This window comes from Danio rerio, chromosome 5 (genome assembly GCF_052040795.2).
Source record: "Danio rerio strain M-AB ecotype USA chromosome 5, GRCz13ab, whole genome shotgun sequence".
Taxonomy (NCBI): Eukaryota; Metazoa; Chordata; class Actinopteri; order Cypriniformes; family Danionidae; genus Danio; species Danio rerio.
In genome coordinates, this window is record NC_141025.1 from 53,896,375 (window position 1) to 53,922,040 (window position 25,666).

General features: G+C 33.9%; 1 protein-coding gene and 1 long non-coding RNA gene across 3 annotated transcripts in view; one reads left to right on the top strand and one right to left on the bottom strand.

Annotated features, from left to right (window-relative positions):
- adgrv1 (adhesion G protein-coupled receptor V1) overlaps nucleotides 1-25,666 on the top strand; it is a 269,966-nt gene that overhangs the window by 172,172 nt on the left and 72,128 nt on the right. For both annotated transcript variants that reach the window (NM_001001845.3, XM_087251637.1), the window contains 2 exon segments: nucleotides 1,778-1,938; nucleotides 2,055-2,155. In NM_001001845.3, the coding sequence (NP_001001845.2) occupies nucleotides 1,778-1,938; nucleotides 2,055-2,155 (262 nt within the window).
- LOC147844371 (uncharacterized) lies at nucleotides 6,205-11,111 on the bottom strand. Its single transcript, XR_015491748.1, has 3 exons — nucleotides 7,203-11,111; nucleotides 6,553-7,164; nucleotides 6,205-6,443 (listed from the first exon to the last, which is right to left on the bottom strand). It is a non-coding gene; the product is annotated as an uncharacterized LOC147844371 (long non-coding RNA).

Here is a 25,666-nt window from a genome sequence, read left to right on the forward strand (position 1 = left end):
GTAAGACACTCAAAGTTCAATGGAATGGGAGACCTTGGCTTTTACAGAGTTAGCTTAGCAAAGCCTATAGGGAATGAAATTTGGGCATTACAAAAAAAAAATAAAAATACATTCAGGGTAGTGAGATCACAAATGCTTCAGGTTATGCACATACACATCGCCCTGTGAAGGGGTGTGGCCAGAGGTGCTGTAATGTTATAGCTTTGAAAACTAAAATTCTGTCCAAGCACTGCTATTTCCACAGAGCTTCTTCTGATTCTGGAATTATGCTTCCAAAAGAGATACACAGAAAGAAGTGCTTACAGTTTAATTTAATTATGTACAGAGAATTATTTAAAAAAAGATATAGCTCTAGCATTTGACAAAGGACAGCTTCCAGAATCTCTCCCAGTTAAGTGCTCGATTTGGCTAAAAACACCTCAAAGAAGGAGTAACTCAAACCATAATAGCTGAAGCTGGGGATTGTGAGATATATGAAAAAAAAGTGATTTGTTTACAAATGAAGCATGAGCACACATTGCTTTGCATCTTATAAAAACAACAGCTAAATAAAGCACTCTGGATCACCCCTTTAAAGAATCATGAAAGTCTGTCAAAAGTCTGTATTCCAAAAATCAGGATTGATTCTTTGATTGATTGCTTGATTTGATTTGAATCCCAAAGAATTAAGAAAGGCTGTCAAAGTGGCTACTTCTCAAATCATAACCTGAACAAAAGTATGCTGATCACAAAGTTGACTAAAACTTTGTCCAAAAATAATTTAGAAGTATCAGGTAGATTTGCACAATATATTGATTATTTATTGATTATTATTATTATTATTATTATTATTATTAGTAGTAGTAGTAGTAGTAGTAGTAGCAGTAGTAGTAGTAGTAATAGTAGTAATAGTAGTAGTAGGTGTAGTAGTAATAGTAGTAGTAGTAGTAGTAGTAATAGTAGTAGTAGTAGGTGTAGTAGTAATAGTAGTAGTAGTAGTAGTAGGTGTAATAGTAGTAGTAGTAGTAGTAGGTATAGTAGTAATAGTAGTAGTAGTAGTAATAGTAGTAGTAGTAGTAGTAGGTGTAGTAGTAATAGTAGTAGTAGTAGTAGTAGTAGTAGTAGTAGGTGTAGTAGTAATAGTAGTAGTAGTAGTAGTAGGTGTAGTAGTAATAGTAGTATTAGTAGTAGTAGTAGTAGTAGTAGTAGTAGCATTAAATTTATTTACAAAAAGTTAGTTATCTTGAAAAATTGTTCTGAAGCATTTATTTTTCTCAATTAATAAACATTTCAGCGTGAACAAATTTAGCTTTTGATTTTTAATAGTGAAGTTGTACAGTAAATATAACATATTATGTAGTAAATATTTAACATCTATACAAACTAGTTCATTCAGATTCATTCATTCATCCATTCAGAATTACTGTCATTGTACAAAACACAACGGAATTTACGTTTGTCCTTCCCTTCAGTGCAGTCCCATATTTTTAAAACAACAACAATAATAACAAGCGATACAAAGATAAAATGGCAACAATTATTAATTATAAAAGGAGTAACAATGTAAAGTTAAAAAGTGACTAAGATTAAAAAGGCCAAAAACACCCTCAATTTAATATCCATTCATTATTGCAATAGCCCTTTGATATGTACTATTTTTTTAGTTTTGGCTTTTATGGTCCTGTATAGTCTCCCCAACAACAACCTTAAACGTGTCTAAGCAGTTTTTTTTAGTCTAGGTTTAGTTTTGTTGTATATGACTTGTCCTGACAATTGTGTCATGATTTCTTCTGCCCAGCTGGTTGTCTGATGGCCAGTTCTGTCGTTTGGTGGACGACACTCAGAATTATGTAGAGTGTGCCTGTTCGCATCTGTCCATCTACACTGCATATGCAGAGATTGAAAGCTTGGCTTCATTTAATGAAGCCTTCTATGCTGCTGGCTTCATTTGTATCTCAGGTAACTCACTACATTATTCTATCTGTGCTTAAGGTGTAAAAACTCCCACCATAAAATGACAAGAAGCCAATTGTTTATTATACCACATATCCAGTAAGTCTCTATTTTATCCGCAGGGTTTGCCTTGGCCATGGTGTCTCATCTGATGTGTGCAAGATTCCTCATGTTCGCTGCCAAACTCCTCACACACATGATGGTGGCCTGCTTAGGGACTCAGGTAAGAGCAAATGTAACCAATACTTTAATCAAGCAGTAAATTTTTTGGTTGTTAAACAGCATACCTATTGTAGTTAGTCAGCTGCACCAACACTAAAACTAAAATCCACAGCACAGGCAAATTCTAATGGAAATAAATTGGAAGTACATTTCTGTGAAACCTGGAATATGTTGTTCTGGGGATGTTTCATTTCACGTTTTAGATGACAAATCTACTAGAGTGTGCTGTCAACATTTTGCGAATCTGAAATACGTTACTCATTTTGTTTTATATTTCTGATACACATCCTACTTGTACAAGTCCATGGAAGGAGACTTATCGCACAGATCAACTAGTGAGTCACGGACTTAACCCTAACCAATAGTGTTTCAAAAGGAAACGTAAAAGAAATGCCACCGTCACCATGTAGGTTTACCTTGATTTTGCATTACTTTTATCTCGATTTTGGAACCGTGCTAAACAGACTTGCATCATAAGACTCATCATGAGTACAATCATGAGTTCAACATCAGAAATTTTGTACATATGGAGATAATAAGGTGAGAAAAACGTATTTAAGTATGAATCACAGACACTGTTAAGTAGTTATTTATTTGGTGTTGCGCTAAGAACTATACGAGCAAAAAAAATTAATAATAATAATAAGTTTAAAATATGTCCTGTAAATGTCAGTAGTGTAAAAAAAACAAACAAAAAAAAAACAGAATTTGCTTGAGTCATACTGGCCATAGTGTTTATTATACCTAGAATCTGCAGTCAAATATATGTTGAAGTACTTTTTTTGTGGTTTCAAAAACATAGGCTGAGTTAGGGCTGCACAATTTTGTAAAAATCTGACGTTGCAATGTTTTGTTTTGCTGAGATATATATATTCATGGTGTCTGTAGTGTCTTAAAAAAGTATTAGAAGTTGATAAATCAATCTAGAGAAATTAAGGCCCTTGAAAAGTATTAAAAAGTCTTAAGTGCTATTTTGCAAGGTATTAAATATTATATCTTTTTTTTTAAATTATGCAATGTACGGTTGTATGCTAACGTTTGCTGTAATTAAATCTGTGAATATTAGGATGTTTTGTAGTTTATGAAATCAATACGGGTGTTTCTCAATGTGCGTTCTTGAATGAAACTTCTGACTGAATGAAACAATGAAACTTCCCGGATGTGTTCTTGATATCGAAGACACATCAATGCAGACTTAATTGCAAAATTTATTGCAAAAAGACTTGATCGCAAAAAAAAAAAAAAAAGAAGTCCCAGAAGTGATTGCGGCTGAATAAAGGAGATGGGCAGCACAGCATTTAATATAGATTTAACTTATTTATCACAGGAATTTCCCTAAATGAATTTGTGAAAGTTAATATTAATATGAAAATATTTTTATTGTTTTATTTATATTGTTTATTTGCTGAAATTGGTATTAAAATTAGTTTTATTTGTATGGTGGAATGTACATTTGTAAGGTCTGCATAATATATATTGCGAAAAGGGGAAAAAAACTACAAATTGTTGTATGAATGCTGTAATGTTTAAATAATTTTCCCTTAAAAATGAGTTATGATCATGCGACCATTAGGAAGAACCAGTGAAGAACGCAGCATCTCATTTCTCACACGATGCATTTTCTATTCTCCCAGTCCCCCAAGTTTTTTTTTAGAGGAAACTTGGCAAGACTGGTCTCCCCAAGAAAGCAAGTCCGTTCTCTGTGTTCTTGAAATTGAGAAACAGCCTAAAATCCTGCTAGATTTAACATCATGCTGCTTTATTTACTGCAGTAATCAAGGCAACATTGTTATTTCTGCAGTTCTATAGGCGCAAGCCTACTGAATTAGCTAGATTTAATAGATTTTTATTCAGTATCGAATATTTTTTTTTTAGTTTTGGATTAGTTTCTTACATTATTTTGTAAATATACTGTAAGTTAAAATCTCACTAGTGTTTGGGATGAAACCTTTAAGTGGTTATAAGGTCTTAAAATGTATGGAACGAGTCTTAAAAAAGGTCTTAAAAGGTATTGAATTTCACTCTTTGATTGCTGTATATTCTGGTATTGCGATATCAATATTTATATAGCACTATTATACACAACCAAAGGTTGACCAATGTGTTGAACAATACAAATCACAAAAAAAAAAAAAAACAAAACATTAAAGCAATGCAGTTAAACACCAGCATATTGCACTATTCTTAACCATAAGTAAAAACACCGACACACAATCAGTATTAATCCACACAGTGGCAAAAGCTGAACTATTTTGAAACTTGACTGCTGCACGTGTGTAGGAACAGCTGACGGTGGCTAAAGCAAAGACAAACAGCAGTGGATCGCAAGCTTACAAACGCATTGAAATGCTTGAACAAAGCAGCACTCGTCATGTTTTCATTGTTGTTTTAGACGAGATATGAGAATAAAAAGAGATTACCAGATACAGTACAAGCCACGTGGACCCATTACAAGTAAAAAAAAACACAATTAAATACATAATTTGCTAGAGCTAGAGAAAACAAGGAGGCAACCATTTTAATTGCAATTAAGTTACTTACACTTGTGAAATGGAGGAAAAAACTGATCCATGAACTGTGTACTGTAAAATTCCTGCCAAGCTCTGACAAAGTCTGACAAAGTCTGACAAAGTTTTTTTTTTTTTTTTTTTTTTTTTTTTTTTTCTGATCCTTCCTTTAACAAACAGCTGATGAATCCTAAGTTGTAAGTGTGTAGATTGCTGAAGCACTCATCAGAAAAATGACGGTACCACAGCACAAGGCTGGGGCTATAATGCTGAAGTATTTTTGCAAAAATAAACTTCCACCACTGACTCTTGCCTCATCTTTGGGTAGGGAAAGCAACACTAAATTTCAAAAAGATCTAAACAGAGTTTCTTACTGGGGATTTAACGAGCTTGTTATCTAAATCAGGTGTGTTAAGCAATAGAAGGCATACAAAATAAGCAGTGAGAACCACTGGTCTAATTGTTCAATGTGTGTTACATCAATACAGTACAGCAGACTGATAATGTGATGGTGAGGCTAAACTCCACTTGCAATTTGTGCTTGGGAATCAGTATCAGGATCTAGGACGCTGCTCCACAGAAATGTGATACAGCTACGACGTCAGCATGATGCTTTCTGCTGCGTAATGTGGCCTAGTTTACCGTCAGGATGTCTGGCTTGTCTTTGAGCCATATTAAGGTAGAGTATGATGTTGCTGCGTCCCTGGAGTCATGTTAAACTTAGTCAAAGCAGAAAGGGGATGTTTTGTGAGACTTTGAATGAAAGCTGAACTGTTTGTACACAAGTGTGATGCATTAAAGTACTGTGTGCATCAGTGATATTGTACTGTAACCTGAATACACAATGATGGAATCAGAAACTCCCAAAGGAGTTACGACTGTTGAAATCAGTGATTTAAAGTGGATTATTTGGTTTCAGGTTATTTTGTGCGAATGCACAGGTATCTTTTTACATGTATCCTTTTCAGAGCATGTTGTGAGACCGAAGCCCCTTTAGATTCAGATGCATGTGCCTTGTACCTGTCTAGATTCAGTGGGGGGGCAGATAACATTTTCTAAGAGCTATGTCATTGCAGCTTGGGCGAACACATCCAAATGGGCTAGTATGAATAAACCCTGACAACCGAACTATCCCTGTGCACCCATCCCTGTCCAAAGAAGAGGGGGGTCATTTAGTCAGTGGTCTGATACCTGTGGACCAGAGTTGGAATTTTCCACTGGTCCTGCTCACTTATAGAAAAAGACAAAAACAAACAGGGCTCTACTTAACAGGGCTCAGAAAAACCCGGTCGCATTCTGTCATCCGTTAATTGTTTTGCTTTTCTTTACCTCGACTGTGTTGAATGGAAAATTCCAGGCTGGCCATCCTAAGAAGTCATGCGTCATCCAGGTTCGGTACCGACAACAGCTGGGCTCATGTTTTGTCAAAGGATGTTAAAAGGTTATAAGATAAATATCCTCTTCAGTTGGATAGGGATTTGTTGTAAGTTGATTCCGGAGTTCCCAGTAAGAACATGTGCGTCATTGAGATGTGAAAGAGTGTGTCTTCTAGAAATCAGTGTGTGCTATTTAAAGCATTACCTGTGTAGATATCTGATAATAGAGTGTACTTAGAAACTCATTCCAAATTAGGAAATTCACAAAACATTCAGATGCCATTCTAATATATCTTGCAAATGACCAATGACCAAATAAGCTTATTTATTTTGCATGCAGATTTTTAGTTGACATGCATAGTCGGCACACAACCTTTAGAAATATATTTCATATGGCAGATTGCATCTGCACTTTTACTCTCTGGAAGTTATGAGCAAAATAAAAAGTACTATGTTAAACTACAATTTTGAATACTTGAATCCCTTTAACCCTTTCACGTGTGAGTTGTAAACACTCTCAGCTTTTTTTTTTTTTTTTTTCATTACTTAGAATCTATTGCATTGTAAAGTTCCCATGGTGACGCGTGTTTATCACATGACCCACCATCCCCAATGATCTACGTATGTATTTTACAAACCTTAAGTACTATGTTTTGTTTGTAGTAATGTGTATTTAAATGTCTGAAACCTAAAATAAATCTTATTTGTTTTAAAGCATGGATAAATTGTAATTTATGACAAGCACTGCACACCTCTTTCTGTGCCTCAGTGCATGCCATCAGATTTCAATTTTATCAGTTGATGACGTGTGCTCTGTAAGTTCCAATCACACCGGTGTGATCGTATGCTTCAGAGACCAACCAAGACTGATCACAGCCATGTGATCATACGCGTGAAAGGGTTAAACATCAGTTTCCAGCCTGGTTCAATGCTAACATTTACCCTAGCATATGCTTACAAATAACGTATATGAAAATAAATATATCAAACATACAAAACTGTGTTTTTATTTTCAAAAGTTTTGCAACAGCATGAACATTTGTAAATAATGACAAAATTGTTTACAGGTTGAACTGTTTTTGTAAACTAATGTTAATGACATTCATTTTTGTTAAAACATCAGAGACCTTAAGTAAAATGTCTTTCAAATTCAATTAAAAAATACTTCCCCAAATGTTTAAAAAAATTTCTTTAGACAAGCCTCACACACAACAATACAAGTACAATAAAATACAAAAGAGATACATTTGCAAATTTCATTTTAAGATCTTATTTAACAAAACCAATGACAGTTGTATAATAATGCATGCCCTCTTATACTTGGCCTTTTTCACTAAAGGAACTTTATATCTTCTACCAGACAGATTTAATGATAAGGTAGAAAATGGAAAATGTCTTCAGAACTAAAGTTTTAGAGTCTTTTTTGCACTTGTCTATCACCAATTATTTGTTTTGCACATTTATAATTTAATGTAATATAATTACTAAATGGAATTAGCAAAATGCAAAAGTGAGGTACCAAATTTAAGGAATACTTAAGTCTGCTCACTTACAATACTTACAATGATCACTGATTAATATTTGGATTTCGAAATGTGAAAATTTACATGAAGACATTTTGAACTGCAGCTACCTCTCTGCTATTCTGACATTGTTGTCCACTAAGCTGGGCTGTGCCCAGTCAGTACCTGGATGGGAGACTACATGGGAAAGCTAGGTTGCTGCCGGAAGTGGTGTTAGTGAGGCCAGCTGAGGGCTTAACATGCGCTCTGTCTAATGCCCCAGTATATTGATGAGGACTCTATACTGCTCAGTGAGTGCCGTCTTTCGGATGAGATGTTAAACAGAGGTCCTGACTGATCTAATTTGCCCACTGGCCCCTGTTCATCATGATCTCCTTTCCACCAATCAACTTGTGTGTGGTGTGCAGCCTGGCGCAATATGGCTGCCGTTGTGTCATCCAAGTGGATGCTGCACACTGGTGGTGGATGAGAAGATTCCCCCCAAGAAATTTCATATATAATGTAATTTTAATTATTATTATTGAACTATAATGCCATATTATGTAAAAACTAAATAAGTAAATTAAAAATTCAGTATAAAACTTAATTTTAATTGTGATTAGACATTTAATTTTTGGTTTGATTATCTGGTGTAAACGCAACACATCTCTTCTTGACCACCTGCGTGACAGCACGTGTGGGTGAAACAGGACGACAACTCAAGACTGTAGTTAGTGGAAATTTACCCAGACTTGCTCCCCTGGCCCAATATGTCAGTGCAGATAGGGCTGTTCTTATGAGCAGCAATTACACACATTTAGCAGGGGTAATCAGCTCGCGAGCTACAGCAATAAAAAGGCTTTTCGGGAAGGTGCCATTTAGATTCACATGCCTGCAGCTCATGTGTAAGATGTACACAAACACATATGGAGACAGTTGACCACCCGTGCATATTGTCGCACAGAGACTACAGTATATGTCTATTTTTAAATTATTATCTTAAATGAAGTATTTTCCTATATATTTTCTTTTAATTCTGTGTTGAATTGAATGTTCCAGAAGGAGGTGGTTGAGGTCAGGATGTCCAAACAAATGTTATGGTTATTTCAGCTTAGATCCGAGAATTGAGATCCACCAGTGTCTGATTTGTCTAAAGGTTAAGATATTTCAATCTAATATTCTGCGCCTTGTCATGTGCAGCGTGCAGTCAATTTTGTTTTAAAGTTCTTCTAAAACAGTGTGTCGTTTGTCTGTCAGGCTTTGACTGAGATGCAGCACTAAAAGTTTAATTCTAAATGCTCTTATTTAAACACTGTTAAAGTAATGTTTAGTTTGTTAATTAGTCCATTAGTTAATGTTAGTTCATGTATTTTTTAACATGAACACAATAATGAATAATACTATTATTAAATGTTTATCCATATTTGTTAATGACAGGTAACGAAAAGCAAACAAAATTTCAATATCTATATCAGTAATTGCTCTAAGATTTATTAAATGTAACATTTCATTAAACATATACACGTCAAAAGTCACATAATTTTTAGGAAAACAAAAACTATTTAAAGCATTATAGCAAAACACAGTTTATCCATCATCATCATCATCAATCATCATCATCATCATCATGATAAAATATTTGTGTTAAAGTTTGTGATGTCACAATCCAGAACAATTCCCATCTTTAGATAACAATAACAGCATTACATTAAACGACATTCTCCGAATCAGTTTGAAATTATTAAAGAGCCCCTATTATGCATTATAAAAGGTCATATTTTGGTTTTGAAGATCTTTGACAACAGGCTGATATGCATGCAAAGTCAAAAAACACTTTCGTTGTCTTATAATATGCATTTAGTGTTATCTGATTATCCCAACGACTACCATATGATTTGATTGTCTCGATTCATTTGTCCCCAAACACCTCCTTAGTGCGAAGGTTATCTGTGCTGATTGCTCCAAGACCCAGTCTGTTGCGATTGGTCAACTGTATCACAGAGAGAGAGAGCCAGAGTGCATGCAGAGTATATGTGTGAGCCCAATGCAGGAGTTCATTAAAGCAATGCAGTTAAACACTAGCATATTGCTTTAAGCCATAAGTAAAGACAGCAACACACATTCAGTATTAATCAATACAGTGGCAAAAGCTAAACTATTTTGAAACTTGACTGCCACACGTGTGTAGGAACAGCTGACGATGACCATAGCAACAACAAACAGCAGAGGATTGCAAGCTTACAAACGCATTTAAATCCGTAAACAAAACAGCACGTGTCGTGTTTTCAGCATGCTTTTAGATGCTATATGAGAATATAAAGAGATTACCAGATACAGTACAAGTTGTGTGGGGTGGTTACAAGTAACAAAACTTAATTAAATACATAATTTGCAAGCTAGAGAAAACAAGGAGGCAACCATGTTAATCATACTTACTTACACTTGTGAAATGAAGGAAGAAACTGATCTGTAAACTGTGTACTCATTAAGTTTCTGTCAAGCTCTGACAAAGCCACATGCATTAGTCTAATGCTTTCTTTAACAAATGGTCGACGAATCCCCCATTGCACGGCTAGATTATTGCATTAACCACCAGAATGTTCACTCATCAGTCATGATCAGTCCCACACACCCACACTCAGTTAGTGTTTGAAGGAAAAGGCACGTTCACGTTTTACCGGATCCAGCACTTCATATCTGATAGTTTCGCGTCAACGTCAATACAAACTGACAAAAAATCTGAACTATTGATGAATCATTTAAATGACTCTTAAGTTGATTATTTTATTTAAAAATAATGAATATTTTTAAACAAGGTGCACTTTTCAGATTTAGAAAGCTGGATGTTTTCATTCACTTATGGCCGATTCACATGAGGCTTCAGCGTCAATGCCTCCCATTCACTTTTAATGGTGAGGTCAAGCATTGCTGAATTTAATTGTGGGTCCGTCGGTGCCACATGGGACTTTCTGTTGGGACTTTGTTCAACTTTTCAGCTAATCACATTGTTGTATGCAAATACACCAGCTCAGACAGTAGCCGATTACTGACTAATTTCATTGGCTTGATAATAGTGTCAACCCTAACTTCAGGCACATTCTCTGTCAAGCGTTGATGCTGAAGCCATGTGTAAACCGGGCATTAGTGCTGTGTTACACACTGCGTGGTATGTAATTTTCAAAAACCCATAATAGGGGCTCTTTAATGTTAGTTAATGAAAATAGTATTTTGATTTTTATTAACACTAATGAAAAAAACAAAACAAAAAAAAACACTGATTTAATTAACAGTTTCCATATTTTTATTCACAAGTTCTGTTTATTTATGGTTGTGAATTACATTATGGGACTTTTGTCGGAACTACACTGTTCCAATTTACAATGATCTTTTATTGAAAGCTGCTTTGACACAATCTACATTGTAAAAGCACTATACAAATAAAAGTGAATTGAATTGAATTGAATTATCTTTTAACCTTGAAAAGTTAGTAAAAAATATTTTTTTTTATAATTTTATGAACATTTTAATAGTTTAAAGTGCCATATTTTCTGTCTAGGTGTTGTATATTACAGAAAAAAGCAAAAAACAAAACACTTATGACACATTGTGACCTCTTTTAGGTCAACCAACTGAATGAGTTAGGAGCATGCAAATATATGATATAATGCTGCAAAATTCCTGGAAAGTGAGCATGAACAAATGGTGAACAAAATGATTCATGACTCATGAAGTTTGTTCTTTAGTATTATTGTTTTACTGGCATGAAATAACCCCTGATTCACAATCTTTATTCATTTCTGTAACAAAAAAAAGGGAAAAAGTAACACTTTAATTACACTTTAACAACGGTCTTATTGCCTGCTTATTATTAAGATATTGGCTGTTTATTAGTAATTCAGACATCCCAAGTCTTCCGGAAGTTCTGGGAGTCTCCCACATTTGCATAGAGACTCCTGTATGGCCGCCCCAAAGAAATAAACCGTCGTGCACCCAACCCCTCGACCACCTCGCAAATCACAAGTCCCACCTGGAAATGATTTTTTCCCAGTTGGTATGTCTGGTAATTATAAGTATGATCCTATTCTCCATCCCTAATTATAGCCATAACACATACCCAACTACTACCTTACCAATTATTACAAATTAATAAGCAGCAAATTAGTACTTTATTGAGCTAAAAGTCTTATAGTTAGTTACTTTCGAAAATTTTTATTTTACTTTAAAGTATAAAGTGTGAAAAAAGCATGAAATCCAAATTTAAAATGTTTATTTTGCCAGCACATATTGTTAATATTTAGGCGAACATTTAACCAATGCTAGTTAATATACATAAAAAAAAAAAAAAAAAAAAAAAATATATATATATATATATATATATATATATATATATATATATATATATATATATATATATATATATATATATATATATATATATATATATATATATATATATATATATATATATATATATATATATTTAAATAAATAAATAAAAATAAAACTTTGTTTTGGTAATCTTCAAGGTTTGATCATTTGCTGTTTTTAGCGGCCGTCCTTCCATGTTGACATCTTTTTGACAGCTTCAGCCACCATATTCTTTACCACACCCATCTTACCATTAGTTAGCTATGAGGGAATGATGCATAAAAAAAACACTCCTACCTATCATCTACTTTTTCATCTATTTTATATCATTTATTTTACATACTGTATGTATAACTTGCTAATTGTAATTTAAGACGACACAAATGGGTACATTATATATTACATTTTTGGTGGCATCTGTGGATATTTTGTATGACAGTGGCTTTAGGCTGTTGTTTATAATTGCCGTGGGGCTGAGGAGAAACATAATGCGTACAGTGAGAGTTTTGGTAATGTAAATCGGATGAAAGTTTTAAGTCTTCAAGGGTATGCTTTCAGTCGGTCGTGGGAGCCAGATTTGAGACCGGGAATGTCCATCCACAATAAATCTATAAGTGGGAACCTGACACTCATGTTCTGGCTGACGTCAGAATGTCTGGGAGAGCAAAACAATGCCTGTGAGAAAGTCAAGCGAAAGGAAGCAAATCTCTGGACTTCTCAAACCTCCCCTCTGCCCTCTTCCTCTTGCATTGTAGGTGTGTGTGCTTGTTTGTGTGCGTGCACTGGTTTGTGTGATTTACAACGGCAGAAATTCAAAGTCAAAAGCAATTCAAAATTTGACATTCACAATTTGCCAGCAGTTTTCGGTGAGGTTTGGGTTTAGGGGTATGGGTTGGACCATAATACAGTGTTTTGTACTGTATAAAACATATTATGACTATGGAGAGTCCTTGTAAATCATCAACACCAATGTTTGTGTGTGTGGGGGGAACTTGAAACACTAAAAAAAAAAAACAATGCTTTGTGAACCAATAAGCGATTGATGGTTCCACAATGAAATCTGATTACAGAAGATGGCAGAAGGGTGGTATTAAAGAGGTCAGAGTTCTCCCCCTCTAATTAAATTGTGCCCATGTCTGTTTTTCGCTCGAATGACAAGAAAGGACATGCTTATTCAGAGCAACAGCGCACCTCTTTCACAAAGTCTGGCTCAAACTGGACAGAGGGCTGTATGTGGGCCTGTGGAGAACAAGGCAAATTGGATGCATGCAGCACAGCGTGCGGTTTGCTTAGACTTCAGGCTTCTTTCTTCTGTGCCACACAACTGATTGCTAAATTTCGGTGCATATTAAAAGGATTGTTCAACCGAAAAATTTATATTCGTTGTCTGTTAACTCTTTAACTCTCAGACCATCTGAGACATATGTGCCTTTTTTTCGTCAGAGAAACATCAAAGAATATTTGAAGAGTTCAAATGAAAAAAAAAAGTGGCATCTGAAATTTTCCTCTAAAATTAGCATTTTTCTTAACCTCTTATTTTTATGTTCAGTTATTTCACTTTAAAGGCAATAAAGCTATACTATTCTTTGGACTAAGTATATAATTACAGAAACTACCCTAGAAAAATCCTAATTTTATATGAAAATTTCAGAAGGCATTCTTCAAGCTCTCATTTTTAGCTGAAACACATGAAAAACACATGAAAAAAATGTGTATATACACTGTAAACGATTTCTGTTGTTTTCACAGTATTATACTGCATTTCTCAACAGTTTCTTACTGCATAAGCTGTGCACAGTGTGTTACTGTATATATTGTTTTTTTTTCACAGTATACCAATGTATTCTCAACATTTCTATACTGTGAACATGGTTAAGAGTATGCTACTTTAGATTTTACAAGGAATTTTGGGAAAAAAAATCAGTTACTGTGCATCTAAATACAGTACTGCAAATGACCATGAAAAACTCTACACACTCTATATATTATTATTATTATTATATTTCCTTTTTTTGGACAAATTATTCTGTGAAGTAAATAAACAAAGACTGTTAAACACCCAAAATAATTTAAAATTCAGCTTAAATGTCAGAATGACCTGCCTGCATTAGGCGGATTCATGAGGATTTGGCACCTGCATTCACCATGGAGGTCACATATCTTACAAAACAACAATTAAAATGTGCATCTTTATAAATATACCACAGACTCGAGTTTAGAACAATCACATTCTCGCATAAAAAATGGTTAAAACTTTATTTCATAACACATTCATTATAGAGTCATCGAAGACAGGGGCGATTCTCAATAATGTCTAGCCGAGTAGAGCCTCATCTTGCCAGATACATGGAGGTCAGAATCTCTGCTATCGACGAAGCACGCTTATAATTACACATGATATCTATAAATAAATCACAGATTTGAGTTTTGAAGAACTACATTCTCACATAAAAATCATTAAAAACTTCATTTTGTGACATTAAATGCAATATTTATTATATTATCTGGCTTTTCTGATCCGTCATTACTATTTGCTTTTAGGTGTGAAATTTATTCTGGGAGAAAAAATATAAATTCTCAAAGCACTTCATACAAACTTTATTCATATTGTTGAAGTCAGATATATGTAATATTTTTTGCTGGTAAAGTGAAAAAAATATATATGTAAATATATATTAAAATCCAACATTTACAACATTATTGCCTTTAATATGCTACTTTGGGGAACAGAGTGTGTCATTTATAATGAAGTTTATCAAATTTTGTGAAGAGATTAAGACAATCTTCCTGATTAATTTTCCATTACTTTTACTCTTAAATAACTATTAACCACTGATATTAAATTATTAGTTAAAGTAACAGTTTAAGTTAAAAGAAACAAATCAAAAATACCCTGCAATTTACTCACTCTCAAGCCATCCTCTTTGTATATGACTTTCTTCTTTCAGACAAACATAGTCAAAGTAGTTTTAAACTTTATCCTGGCTCTTCCATGCTGTATAATGGTGTTGGATATTAGACATTTTTATAGCTTCCAAAAGAGCACAAATATGCACAAAACAAATCAATACACACCAAAAAAATACTTTTGCAGCTTGTTCAAACTAGTTAATTAAAATGAGTTTAAATAACATGATACTTCTTTATGTGGGTGTGTGTGTGTGGGGGGGGGTGGGGGGTTGAGACAAATTAATTGTTTTATGATCAATCCACTTAATTACGTAAAAATTAAGTTAACTTAATAGACTTGTCATGTTGGGAAAAAAATAAGTTGTGTGGAACCCAGTGTAAAGCCAGGAGACTACGGCATTCTATAACTTTGACGTATATCCACATACTGTATAACATATGATAATGATTATGATCATGATGATGATTATGATTATGTACTCTAGTTCAAACTAATTGAATATGGCTGTGCAAAAAAAGCTCAAGCTCTTCTTTTCTTACTGTTAAATCCTCTGACATTTTAACCTCTTGTTTTCTACTTTTCATTAGTTATTGGAATTTAGATATTCTTGTTCATCTACTTCCACTGAAGCTTAAACTGTTTTATGACAGATTTGTGCACTCTTTAGAATGTTAAAAAAGGCCTAAATAACTCTATTATAGAGCACAATACTACTTTGTGGTGTGATAGATCACAAATTTCACGGTTCTGATCAACCTATGGTTTTTGAGTCACGGATCAGACCTTTTTTTAGATCAGCAAAAAAGGGAGGAGACAAATTTCAATTGCTTTCTATTTATACAAAATTGGTTACACAATGTAATTGCTACAACATTCACCAGCGATAAGTTCCATTGAACTCTGATTTTAATCTTTACCATAAACATGTGTTTATATATGAACTTTAAACTGTTCTCTCAGTACTTCTGTTATTTAATTGTTTGTAACTAACTGAAAAAGTGTAAAAACGTAATCTTTCTCGATCAAACACAGATTTGAATGCAGCCTAGGATTAATAAACATATGCAAATCTTAAATCAATAAATCACCACAACTTCTTCTGTCATCAGTATATTTCACAGGGTAGCCAAAATGCTTTCATACACATGATTTTAATGACACTAAATGCAAAATCTCTGCAATTAGTATACATTTTGGATTAATCTACAAGTTCAAAGAAAGTTAGACCTATTAATCCACAGCTCACGTGCATTCCGAACCGTTGGTTGTCACACCCCTAATACTTCTCTTGACTGTGTTCATCTAAATGGAGAAAGTCATATACAGTACATTGAGGATGGTTTTAGAGTGAGTAAATTTTTCCTTTCTGGGTGAATTAATCCCTTTTAGAATTAATTAATTAATGTAATGTAATGTAATGTAATGTAATGTGTATTTATATAGCGCATTTATTGTGTATGATCATACACCCAAAGCGCTAAAGAATCATCAAGGGGGGTCTCTCTCTTCACATCACCACCAGTGTACAGCATCCACTTAAATGATGTGACGGCAGCCACAGGACAATGGCGCCAGTGCGCTCACCACACACCAGCTATGGATGGGGATGATTGGGAGGCCATAATCGTAAGGGGCGAATCCTTAATTCAATCCTTAATTGCTGTTGGAAAAGTGGCCTACTAGGGTATTTTGATGGTAATTAAGCATATAATGAAGTTGTCGCAAAAAAAGGCAAATACAATAGAGCAGCTTTTAGAAAACATCTCTACTACTGCATTTCTTCATGATCAGACTTATAACACGTAATTATTATTAAATGACAGAAAAAAATCATACAGAGGGAACCAAGCCTCCTCTTTGCCCCACATCAAACAGAAATTTCAATAATTTGGCCTGTACAGTCCTTATCTAGAACACCCTAGAAACCTATTATCAACATACAAAATACATTTCAGGATTGTAGAATAAATCAAGACAATTACTGCATTAATATTCCTTTTTTCCCTTCTTTTCAAACGTATTCTCCACAAACTTACTTCATTCAGTGCAAACCTCTGCCCTACAGACTCTGTTGATAATTAAATGTCATTGTATTATTCATAGAAAACCAAAAAACTAGGTTTAACTAAAACTTTAACACCATTACTGCTGCCTATCCAGCACTGCTGTTTCCTCCAGGACATGTACTGTAAACTAGTTCATTCTGACTATTGATTGTGTATACGTGAGCACTTAATATAGTTTTACTCTTGTGAAGTTTTGTGTCAGCTGTCCATTTTGTTTTTTCCAGAAAGCGTTTGTTTAGTGCAAACACTGCATGTTTTGAGATGTCATCACGTGGTGTGTAGTTTGATTAGTGTGTGTGCTTAGACTATGTCCTCCTAGAAACTGTGGACATGGGCATTTATCGCCCAGCACTAGAACTAGCCTGTGATGAACCCTGAGTGACCCATAGCAGACCTTGAACACCTTTCTCCTACCAAAAAAACTGTGTAAACAAATGCAGAGTTGACCTGACCTTTAACACAGTTCTCAACAGCATCTCTACAGACTGCACAATAAAGTAGCCTCTCAGCCCACTGCAAACAGAAAAGTAGACTGTAAATATGATATGATTAGGCCCAGACAGAATCCGCGGATGTTTGTTTCTATTTCTGCTGTGAGTTTTGTAAAAAAAAAAAAAATACAGATTTATGTGGAAGGATTTTGGGTGTATCAGAACTAAAACCTTATTATATGAAGTAAAAAATAAGACCTTTTTAAATTTTATTAAATGTTGACAATAGAAATTTATGCATCTGTCTCATATAATATATCTACTAAAAGACTAGATTACTGTATTGTAAATAAGTCATATGAGCATTTCCATATCAGTCAATAAGAGTACTGAACTTCATTTAAAAACTGATATAATATAAATTTACACATGTTTACACCAGTAAATGAATAGACTCATTGATGACCTAAAAATCTGTGCAAATCTGTGGGCCTAGATATGATCAATAAATCAGGGTAGCTTACATTTTTGTTACTTTAACTTGCCAATGTATAGTCTTTCAAATTGTATTATGCCTCAAATGATTGATTAAGTCAGTCAGTTTAATACCGTAATGGTATTTAAAGTTTTTGTGGTTTAAAACAAAATATATAACTTGAAACTTTAAGTTAGAGTTTATTTAATATCATTATAATTAATTAATGTAACAAAATAATTTGTGAAATGTAAAATTGAATAATGTGCTTTTAAAATTAAACCTTCAGTTATAAGATATAATAATAATAATAATAATACTCCTACTACTACTACTACTAATAATAATAACAATAATAACAATAATAGTAATTATTTTGCTGTTGTTGTTGTTGTCGTCATAATATTATTATTATTATTATTATTATTATTATTATTATTATTATTATTATTATTATTATTATTGTTATTGTTATTATTTCTCATAATTATTATTATTATTATTATTAGGCTACATGGTGGTGCAGTAGGTAGTGCTGTCGCCTTACAGCAAGAAGGTCGCTGGTTTGAGCTGGTTCGAGTGTATGAGTGTGTGAGGATGTTTCCCAGAGATGGGTTGCAGCTAGAAGGGCATCCACTGTGTAAAACATGTGCTGGATATGTTGGCAGTTTATTCCACTGTGGATTAATAAAGGGAATAAGCCGAAAAGAAAATGAATGAATGAATGAATGAATGAATGAATGAATGAATGAATGAATAATAATAATGATAATAATAATAATAATAATAATAATTATTATTATTATTATTATTATTATTATTATTATTATTATTATTATTATTATAAATACTGACAGTAGGTGAAAAGCTACAATTTGATTCAGGAATGGAATTTTGTTGTCAAAGTACTACTATAATTTTACATAATTCATGCATTCATTCATTCATTCATTCATTCATTCATTTATTCATTTTAAAGAAATAAATCAAAGCTATGTTTTCAATTAGACAAAATCAAAACAATATGTTTTTAAAATCTCATGTATATGTATTAGCTTGAATGTTATAATATTGGTAAGGGTAACTGAACAAACAGACCCAACTAATGCAGCCTAGCTTCTTCAATCACAATTACATTTACATCAAAATGGAGCAAACCTAGAAGAAAATGGGGAAAAAAGCCTACATACTATATATACTCACTGTGTCTAGCATTTTCTCTTCTACCAGCTTTACTTATTGTTCATATAGTCTCCTCTTCATCATAGTTTTTCAAGCCGGTCAAAACATCTCTTAATGCAGGTCAGACTTGGCGGCCAACCAGGACAGCCCTATATCAGCACAGGCCTGTCAGCACGGTTTTTGGATAACCTCTGGACTCCAACAGCCTGCATGCTCTATTTTTGGAAACCTGGGAAGCATGAATAGTTCATTTGGCCTGAACTTTGGAGGGTGAGACAGGGCAACGCATCGCCTCTTTGTTTGTTTGCTGATTTTGGAAAGAATGAGGGTCAGCACTGGCACAGAATCGGTCGCTCATGTCCATGTGAAAAACATGACATTGATTTCTCGCATGTGCAAGTATTACTTTTACAGCTTAGTTTGAGAATCAGTTTCTGAGTGAAGTGCTTCAGCACATCCAAACTGGAACTTGACCGTGGTCTGGTTTTGCGTTTCCCCAAAGAGAAACATGTGCACACATTACAAGGACAAAACCCAGAGCACTGAAAGAAGCAGCCAAAGGCCAACTGTGCTCATTCCAGAAAAGACAGTTTGAGCAGGCGTCTGTCAGATTTCCAAGAAGCTTCAGGATGTGCAGTTAGATAAGCGAGGAAGGAAACCATCAACAGGCGTTTCATTAAACTTCAGGCCTATTTTAGGCTCTTTTGTTAGTTCTCGTTGACTGTGTGCAGTGCCTATGGTGATTTGGCCAAAACAAACTGTCAACAGTCTTTATCCTTATGATTAACTGTCTAAACATGAATGTTTACTTATGGTTATTAGTATAGTAGCTGTAAAGCACTGCTGTTCCTGGAAGCGTTGATGTATTGTGTCTGTAGGGGTCACTGTAGCTCTATCCTTCTGCCAAATAATCAGGATATGAAGTGTATATGCAATATATGAAAGCATGGCAATGATTTACACCCACTTAAACCCTGGGTCATTTATTATGTATGTAATTTAATAATAATTAATGCAAATATATATTAAAAGAACCTCTTTTAACATCATCATCTTCGTTAGGATATGAGCAAACAAAGCTTTTGAGACAGGGCTTTCTGTCTTTAAGCACCAAATGATATTGTTATGGCCAGAGCTGGAAATATTATTATTATTATTATTATTATTATTATTATTATTATTATTATTATTATTATTATTATTATTATTATCATCATCATCATCATCATCATCATCATCATTATTATTATTATTATTATTATTATTGGTAGTAGTAGTAGTAGTAGTAGGACTAATTTATAATCAGTATGCACAAAGATGTTTTTGGGTCTCTAGAGTTATGTTTACTGTCTTTGAAAGAGTTTGAAACAGACAGACAGAGGCTGGTTAGGCTGGATTCTGGGCAGTCTCGAATAATCTAGGGTGTGTTTCTAAGTGGTTGTTAAGCAGGTGCTAGGGTAAAGTTGAAAACAGTAACCTACTAATATAGTGTACTAATTTATGTGAAATGTATAATTAGCAGCTAAATGATACAATATTGCATTAAAGCTAAGTATAAGCTAATCAATGGAGTAAAAATTATAATTGTTATTTTCATTCATTTATTTATTTTGTTTTCAGCTCAGTCCCTTTATTAATCAGAAGTTGCCACAGCAGAATGAACCACCAACTTATCAAGCATATGCTTTACACAGCGGATGCCCTTCCAGCTGCAACCCATCACTGGGAAAATAATTGTTAATTTAATAATAATAATAATAATAATAATAATAATAATAATAATAATAATAATAATAATTGTCTATTGTTTTGTTTTATTATATTTATTTTTATTTTAAAAAAAACAATGTATATATGCTGAATGAGGGTTTTACTGTTTGGTGATTAAAAGCATGGTTTGGTGTGAGATTATACTGCTGTTGTGGAAAGTTATTGTAATATTTATTACAATGTGTATATACAGTTGAAACGCTCCTGTTTATTTTTCTCTAATTTCTCTTTAACAGAGAGTAGATTCTCAACACATTTCTAAACATAATATTTTTAATAACTCATTTCTAATAACTTATTTATTTCATGTTTGCCATGATGACAGCACATTTTTTACTAGATGTGTTTCAAGACACTTCTTTGCAGCTTAAAGTGACATTTAAAGGCTTAACTAGGTTAATTAGGTTAACTAGGCGGGTTAGGGTAATTGACCCTTCGCTAAGCCCTGCCCTCCTTAGTTTCTGTTGCTACGCCTGTCAAGCTTCCATGCCTGGCATGCCCCATTCACATGGAGCTTCAGCGCAGCACCAACGCTTGACTGAAGGCGTGTCTGAAGTTGGGGCTGACGCGATCGTCATAGCTGCATTAGCCAATGAATTTCAGTCAGTAATAGGCCACTGTCTAGCTAGTGTATTTGCATACAGCGTTCTGATTGGCTGACACTTCTGTCTGCGCTTGAAAAATTGAGCTAGTCCCAACTTCTGCAGCGAGCAACGCCTCTAAAGCGGCGCAAACGGATCCACAATGCAGTTCGGCAATGCCTGACGTCACCCATTCAAAGTGAATGGGAAGCATTGACGCTGAAGCTCCGTAAGAATGGGGCATTACAGTGTGAATGCGACGGTGTCAGACATTGCCAGAGATATAATTAGTCATTTTTGGTGATCAGGTGAGATATCTGAGAAAGCCAGACAAAAAAGGACTGCAGTATGCATTAAAGGGATATATTTACGACATAATACGCAACCGATTGGAAAACAACTTAATCAAAATTAAAGCTAGATTAGGTTAGCTGCCTCATACGCTGACCATTAACAGCTTAGTTCATGCAGAGCAGGAGAGGTGAGATTAAAAAATAATCTAATAATAACTAATGAAACCATGATTTACCATTTTCAGCCAAAAAGCCTGATAGACTATTGTTGTTCAATAAAATATAGCGTTAAGGCTGATTTATAATTCTATGCTAAACGCCGGCGTATGCAACATCGCTGACGCATAGCCCTTCGCTGTGGCCGTCGGCGTCGTTGACGTGCACCTGTCAAAAAATGTAACTACATTTGTAGTAGTTGTAACTACGACGTGTAGCGCAAGCTCTGTGATTGGTCGGCTTGGTTGCACTGATGAGTCTGGCCGGGACCGAGAGCCGCGTGAATGGTGCGAGCCTGATGGAGCAATTGTTTACAAGTGTGGAGTCCCGTGAAGGAGCTCCGGATAGAAAGCTTTGTTTTGTGTTTACCACATAGTTAAAGTTGTTGCACGTCCGCCGGTTCCTGCCTCAAAACGAGCGAGTTTGAGACACTTGTACATCCCGGAAGTGTTCAGGAAAACAAAACAGCAGTGAAGAAACTCGACACAGAGGAACATTTACACCTAACTGCCAACTAGCGTTTCGGAAGTGTTAATGCAGACCAACAGAGTTACGCCGGTCACTTGACGCAGAAGTATAAACCAGGCTTTATTAACAGATGAGGAAACACACATGGACAGTGCTTCAACATAATTCACAGAAAGAGCAGGCAGAAATGGGAAACTGATGGATTTGTGCTGAATATTAGCATTATTGACTCATAAGAATGTACAGCACCTATTACTGTCTGTATGTTTGTGTGCCACTTTCTATGCTAATTTGTAGTTAAGTGCAAGAAATGAATAAACTGAAATGCAAATCAAAGTATAAACAGCAGAAGTGAACAAATAGATTTTCCCTAACAGAAAATATTAGTATATAAGTGCTCAGTTTGTGATCACATCTCGGTTTTGTTCTGTTGATATGTAATTTCAAATATTCGTAGCTTAAAACAGATGGAAATATGATTGCTATTAGCATGACTACTATCGTGAGGGCTTAAACAGAGCAGTGCTCATAATATTGAGTGAAAAAACAACAACGAAAAAGACTGCTGTGAAACATGACTTGCTTCGTATTTTTGTAGGAAACACCGTTAAGATCGTTTTAGGGTAACGTAAGAGGTGTGTGAGATATTGCCATCTATCACTAAATGTGAATATCGAAAACAAAGCCAACTTAACTTCGCTCCTTTAGTGTTCCTCACAGAGCTTGATCCACGCTGGCATGTCTCTTCTGGGGTTTCAGGTTTTAGCTACAGTTGCTAAGCCACGATTGGTGGGTGGTGGTTGTTGGTTGTGGCTTAGCGAAGGGTCAATTAGGCAAGTTATCTTATAACGATGGTTTGTTCTGTAAACTATCAACATAAAAAATAGCTTATAAAAAAAGGGGCTAATCATTTTCACCTTAAAATGTTTTTTTTTTTTTTTTTATTCTAGCCTAAATAAAACAAAAAGTAAAAATATTATCAGACATACTGTGAAAATTTACTTGCTCTTTTAAACATTATTTGGAAAATATTTACAAAATAAAAAAAATCAAAGGGGGGCTAATAATTCTGACTTCAAATGTATAAGTGTGTATTTAAATATGTGCTTGTTATGATACTGTTTGTCAAGTTAAAAAAAAAAAAAGCCATTAAAACTAAAGTGGCTCTCCAAGAGATTACTGTAGTCCTTCTGGATTGGATTTATCTGCTATTAACTTTTATTAAGTCACTTTCAAGCAGCTTTTTTTTTTCAATGACATGTCAGTTATCAGTTTTTGAAGTAGTTTTTTTTTTTTTTTTTTTACAGAATTTGTCCCTTGTCGTTTGTCCTATTTTCTCCTCTATAAGTGTTATCCTGAAGGTCTGTTTATGCCTGTTTATCCCCATGGACACTTTTATTTTGGCTGGATGTCATTGCACCCTTTGACCTGAAGCGTGTGAGTGTGATAGCCAACACTGAGGCCTGCTCTTCAGCTCGCCGCAGTCTGGCATGAGACGGGTGATAGCATGTGTTGTTTTGAAGAGGGGAGCGCTAACAGTATCAGGTAGCTTGGAGATTTGTGACAACAGCAACACACACTGTCTGCGAGTCTAGATGTGAGAGGCCGAAGCTTGTTTGCTTTCATTGCACTCAGACTCTTCAAAGAGGTTTTCTAAGAACGAGAAGGCAGACTTTAAAGTCACTGCTTCTGTGTTAGTCAGTTAAAGCTAGCTTAAAGAGGCTGACTGAAGCTCCTGTCACCACTTTTCAAAGGCATTTAAATGTGCAGGTCTGTTGGAAGCTTTAAGTGGTGTATTTTTATTCTTTGTAGCATATATTGGATATAAGGTGAAGTAAATATATAATAATAATAATATTATAAAATATAATAATAATAATAATAATAATAATAATAATAATAATAATAATAATAATAATAATAAGTATTATTATTATTATTATTATTATTATTATTATTATTATTATTATTATTATTATTAATATTATAAAAATAATAATAATAATATATAAATACTACTACTACTACTACTACTAATAATAATAATAATAATAATAATTATTATTATTATTATTATTAAGAAATAATAATATGAATAATAAGAAAAATTAGTAATAATTTAGTGAAATTTAGTAATAATAATATAATAATAATAATAATAAAAATATTAATATTTTGTATTATTATTATAAGAAACATAGTAATAATAGTATTATAATAATATGAGTTGTTAATAATAATAATAATAATAATAATAATAATAATAATAATAATATAGTTGTTGTTGTTGTAGTTGTTATATAGTAATCATCTATTAAAATATTGTCATGCACAATATAAATATACATTTTATAATAATATAAATTTAAGTTATGTTTAATTGTTTATTTAGGGTGTTTATTTATTCTATAATGTGTTACATATAAATCTATGCTAGGTGAACATAAGAAGCTGTTATCTTTGATGTTTATTCAGTGCAAACATCTGCTCACTGTTGATCATTAAACGTCATTATTCATGCCAAACTCAAAAACTAAGTTTACCTGAAATTTTAACACCATCACTGCTGCTTTTTCAGTGTTTTCTACCGACACCAAGCTTTTTTAAGGTTATACATATGTAGACAGGTCAGTTTAACTCCCCACAAAGTACATACATTTACATATATTTTAGTATTTTGTTTGTCATAGTACAATATTGTGCAAGTATTGTCCAAAGTAGTTTTTTTTTTTTAACCTTTCTTTGATTTCTTCTGAGAAAATGTTCATAGCTGAAGCTGACTGTGTATACTATCAAAACAATAGATTTTGCTGTCACTGCTGAAAGCAAGCTTGCATAAGGGGATGACATGTAATCACCAACTAAATAAAAAGCGGTTAGATCATCCGGACAAGTGCCAAGGATGTAATAATGTCCCATTGAATGTCAGTGGTCAGAAACTGTGTGTGCGTGTGTCAAACGTCTAAAGGGAGTAACATGTTTCGTAACAAAATAGCATTGCATAAGCATGAGCACTGGATTACTTGTTAATTTCAACATAAATTTTTGATTTTTGATATTGATTTTCAATGATTTCAATTTACACAATTGCCTAATGGTCACAACTTCCCTAACTGAAATGCCTTAATTAAGATCACGTTCTGTCAGTAAAAGAGACTTACTAATAGAGTATTGCTTCAGCGCAGACCCTCTTTTATCAAATGTTTGCCAAATAATGAAACATTTAAAATTATTTTTCATCATCTCAACTAAACAACTTCTTTTTTTTTACTTAAGCTCTTGAAAAATTTCCTTTTGAAGCCACAGATTGTGAAAATCTGTTTGTTTGGATGTAGATGACACAGACTTCAATATGAAGCACTGAGA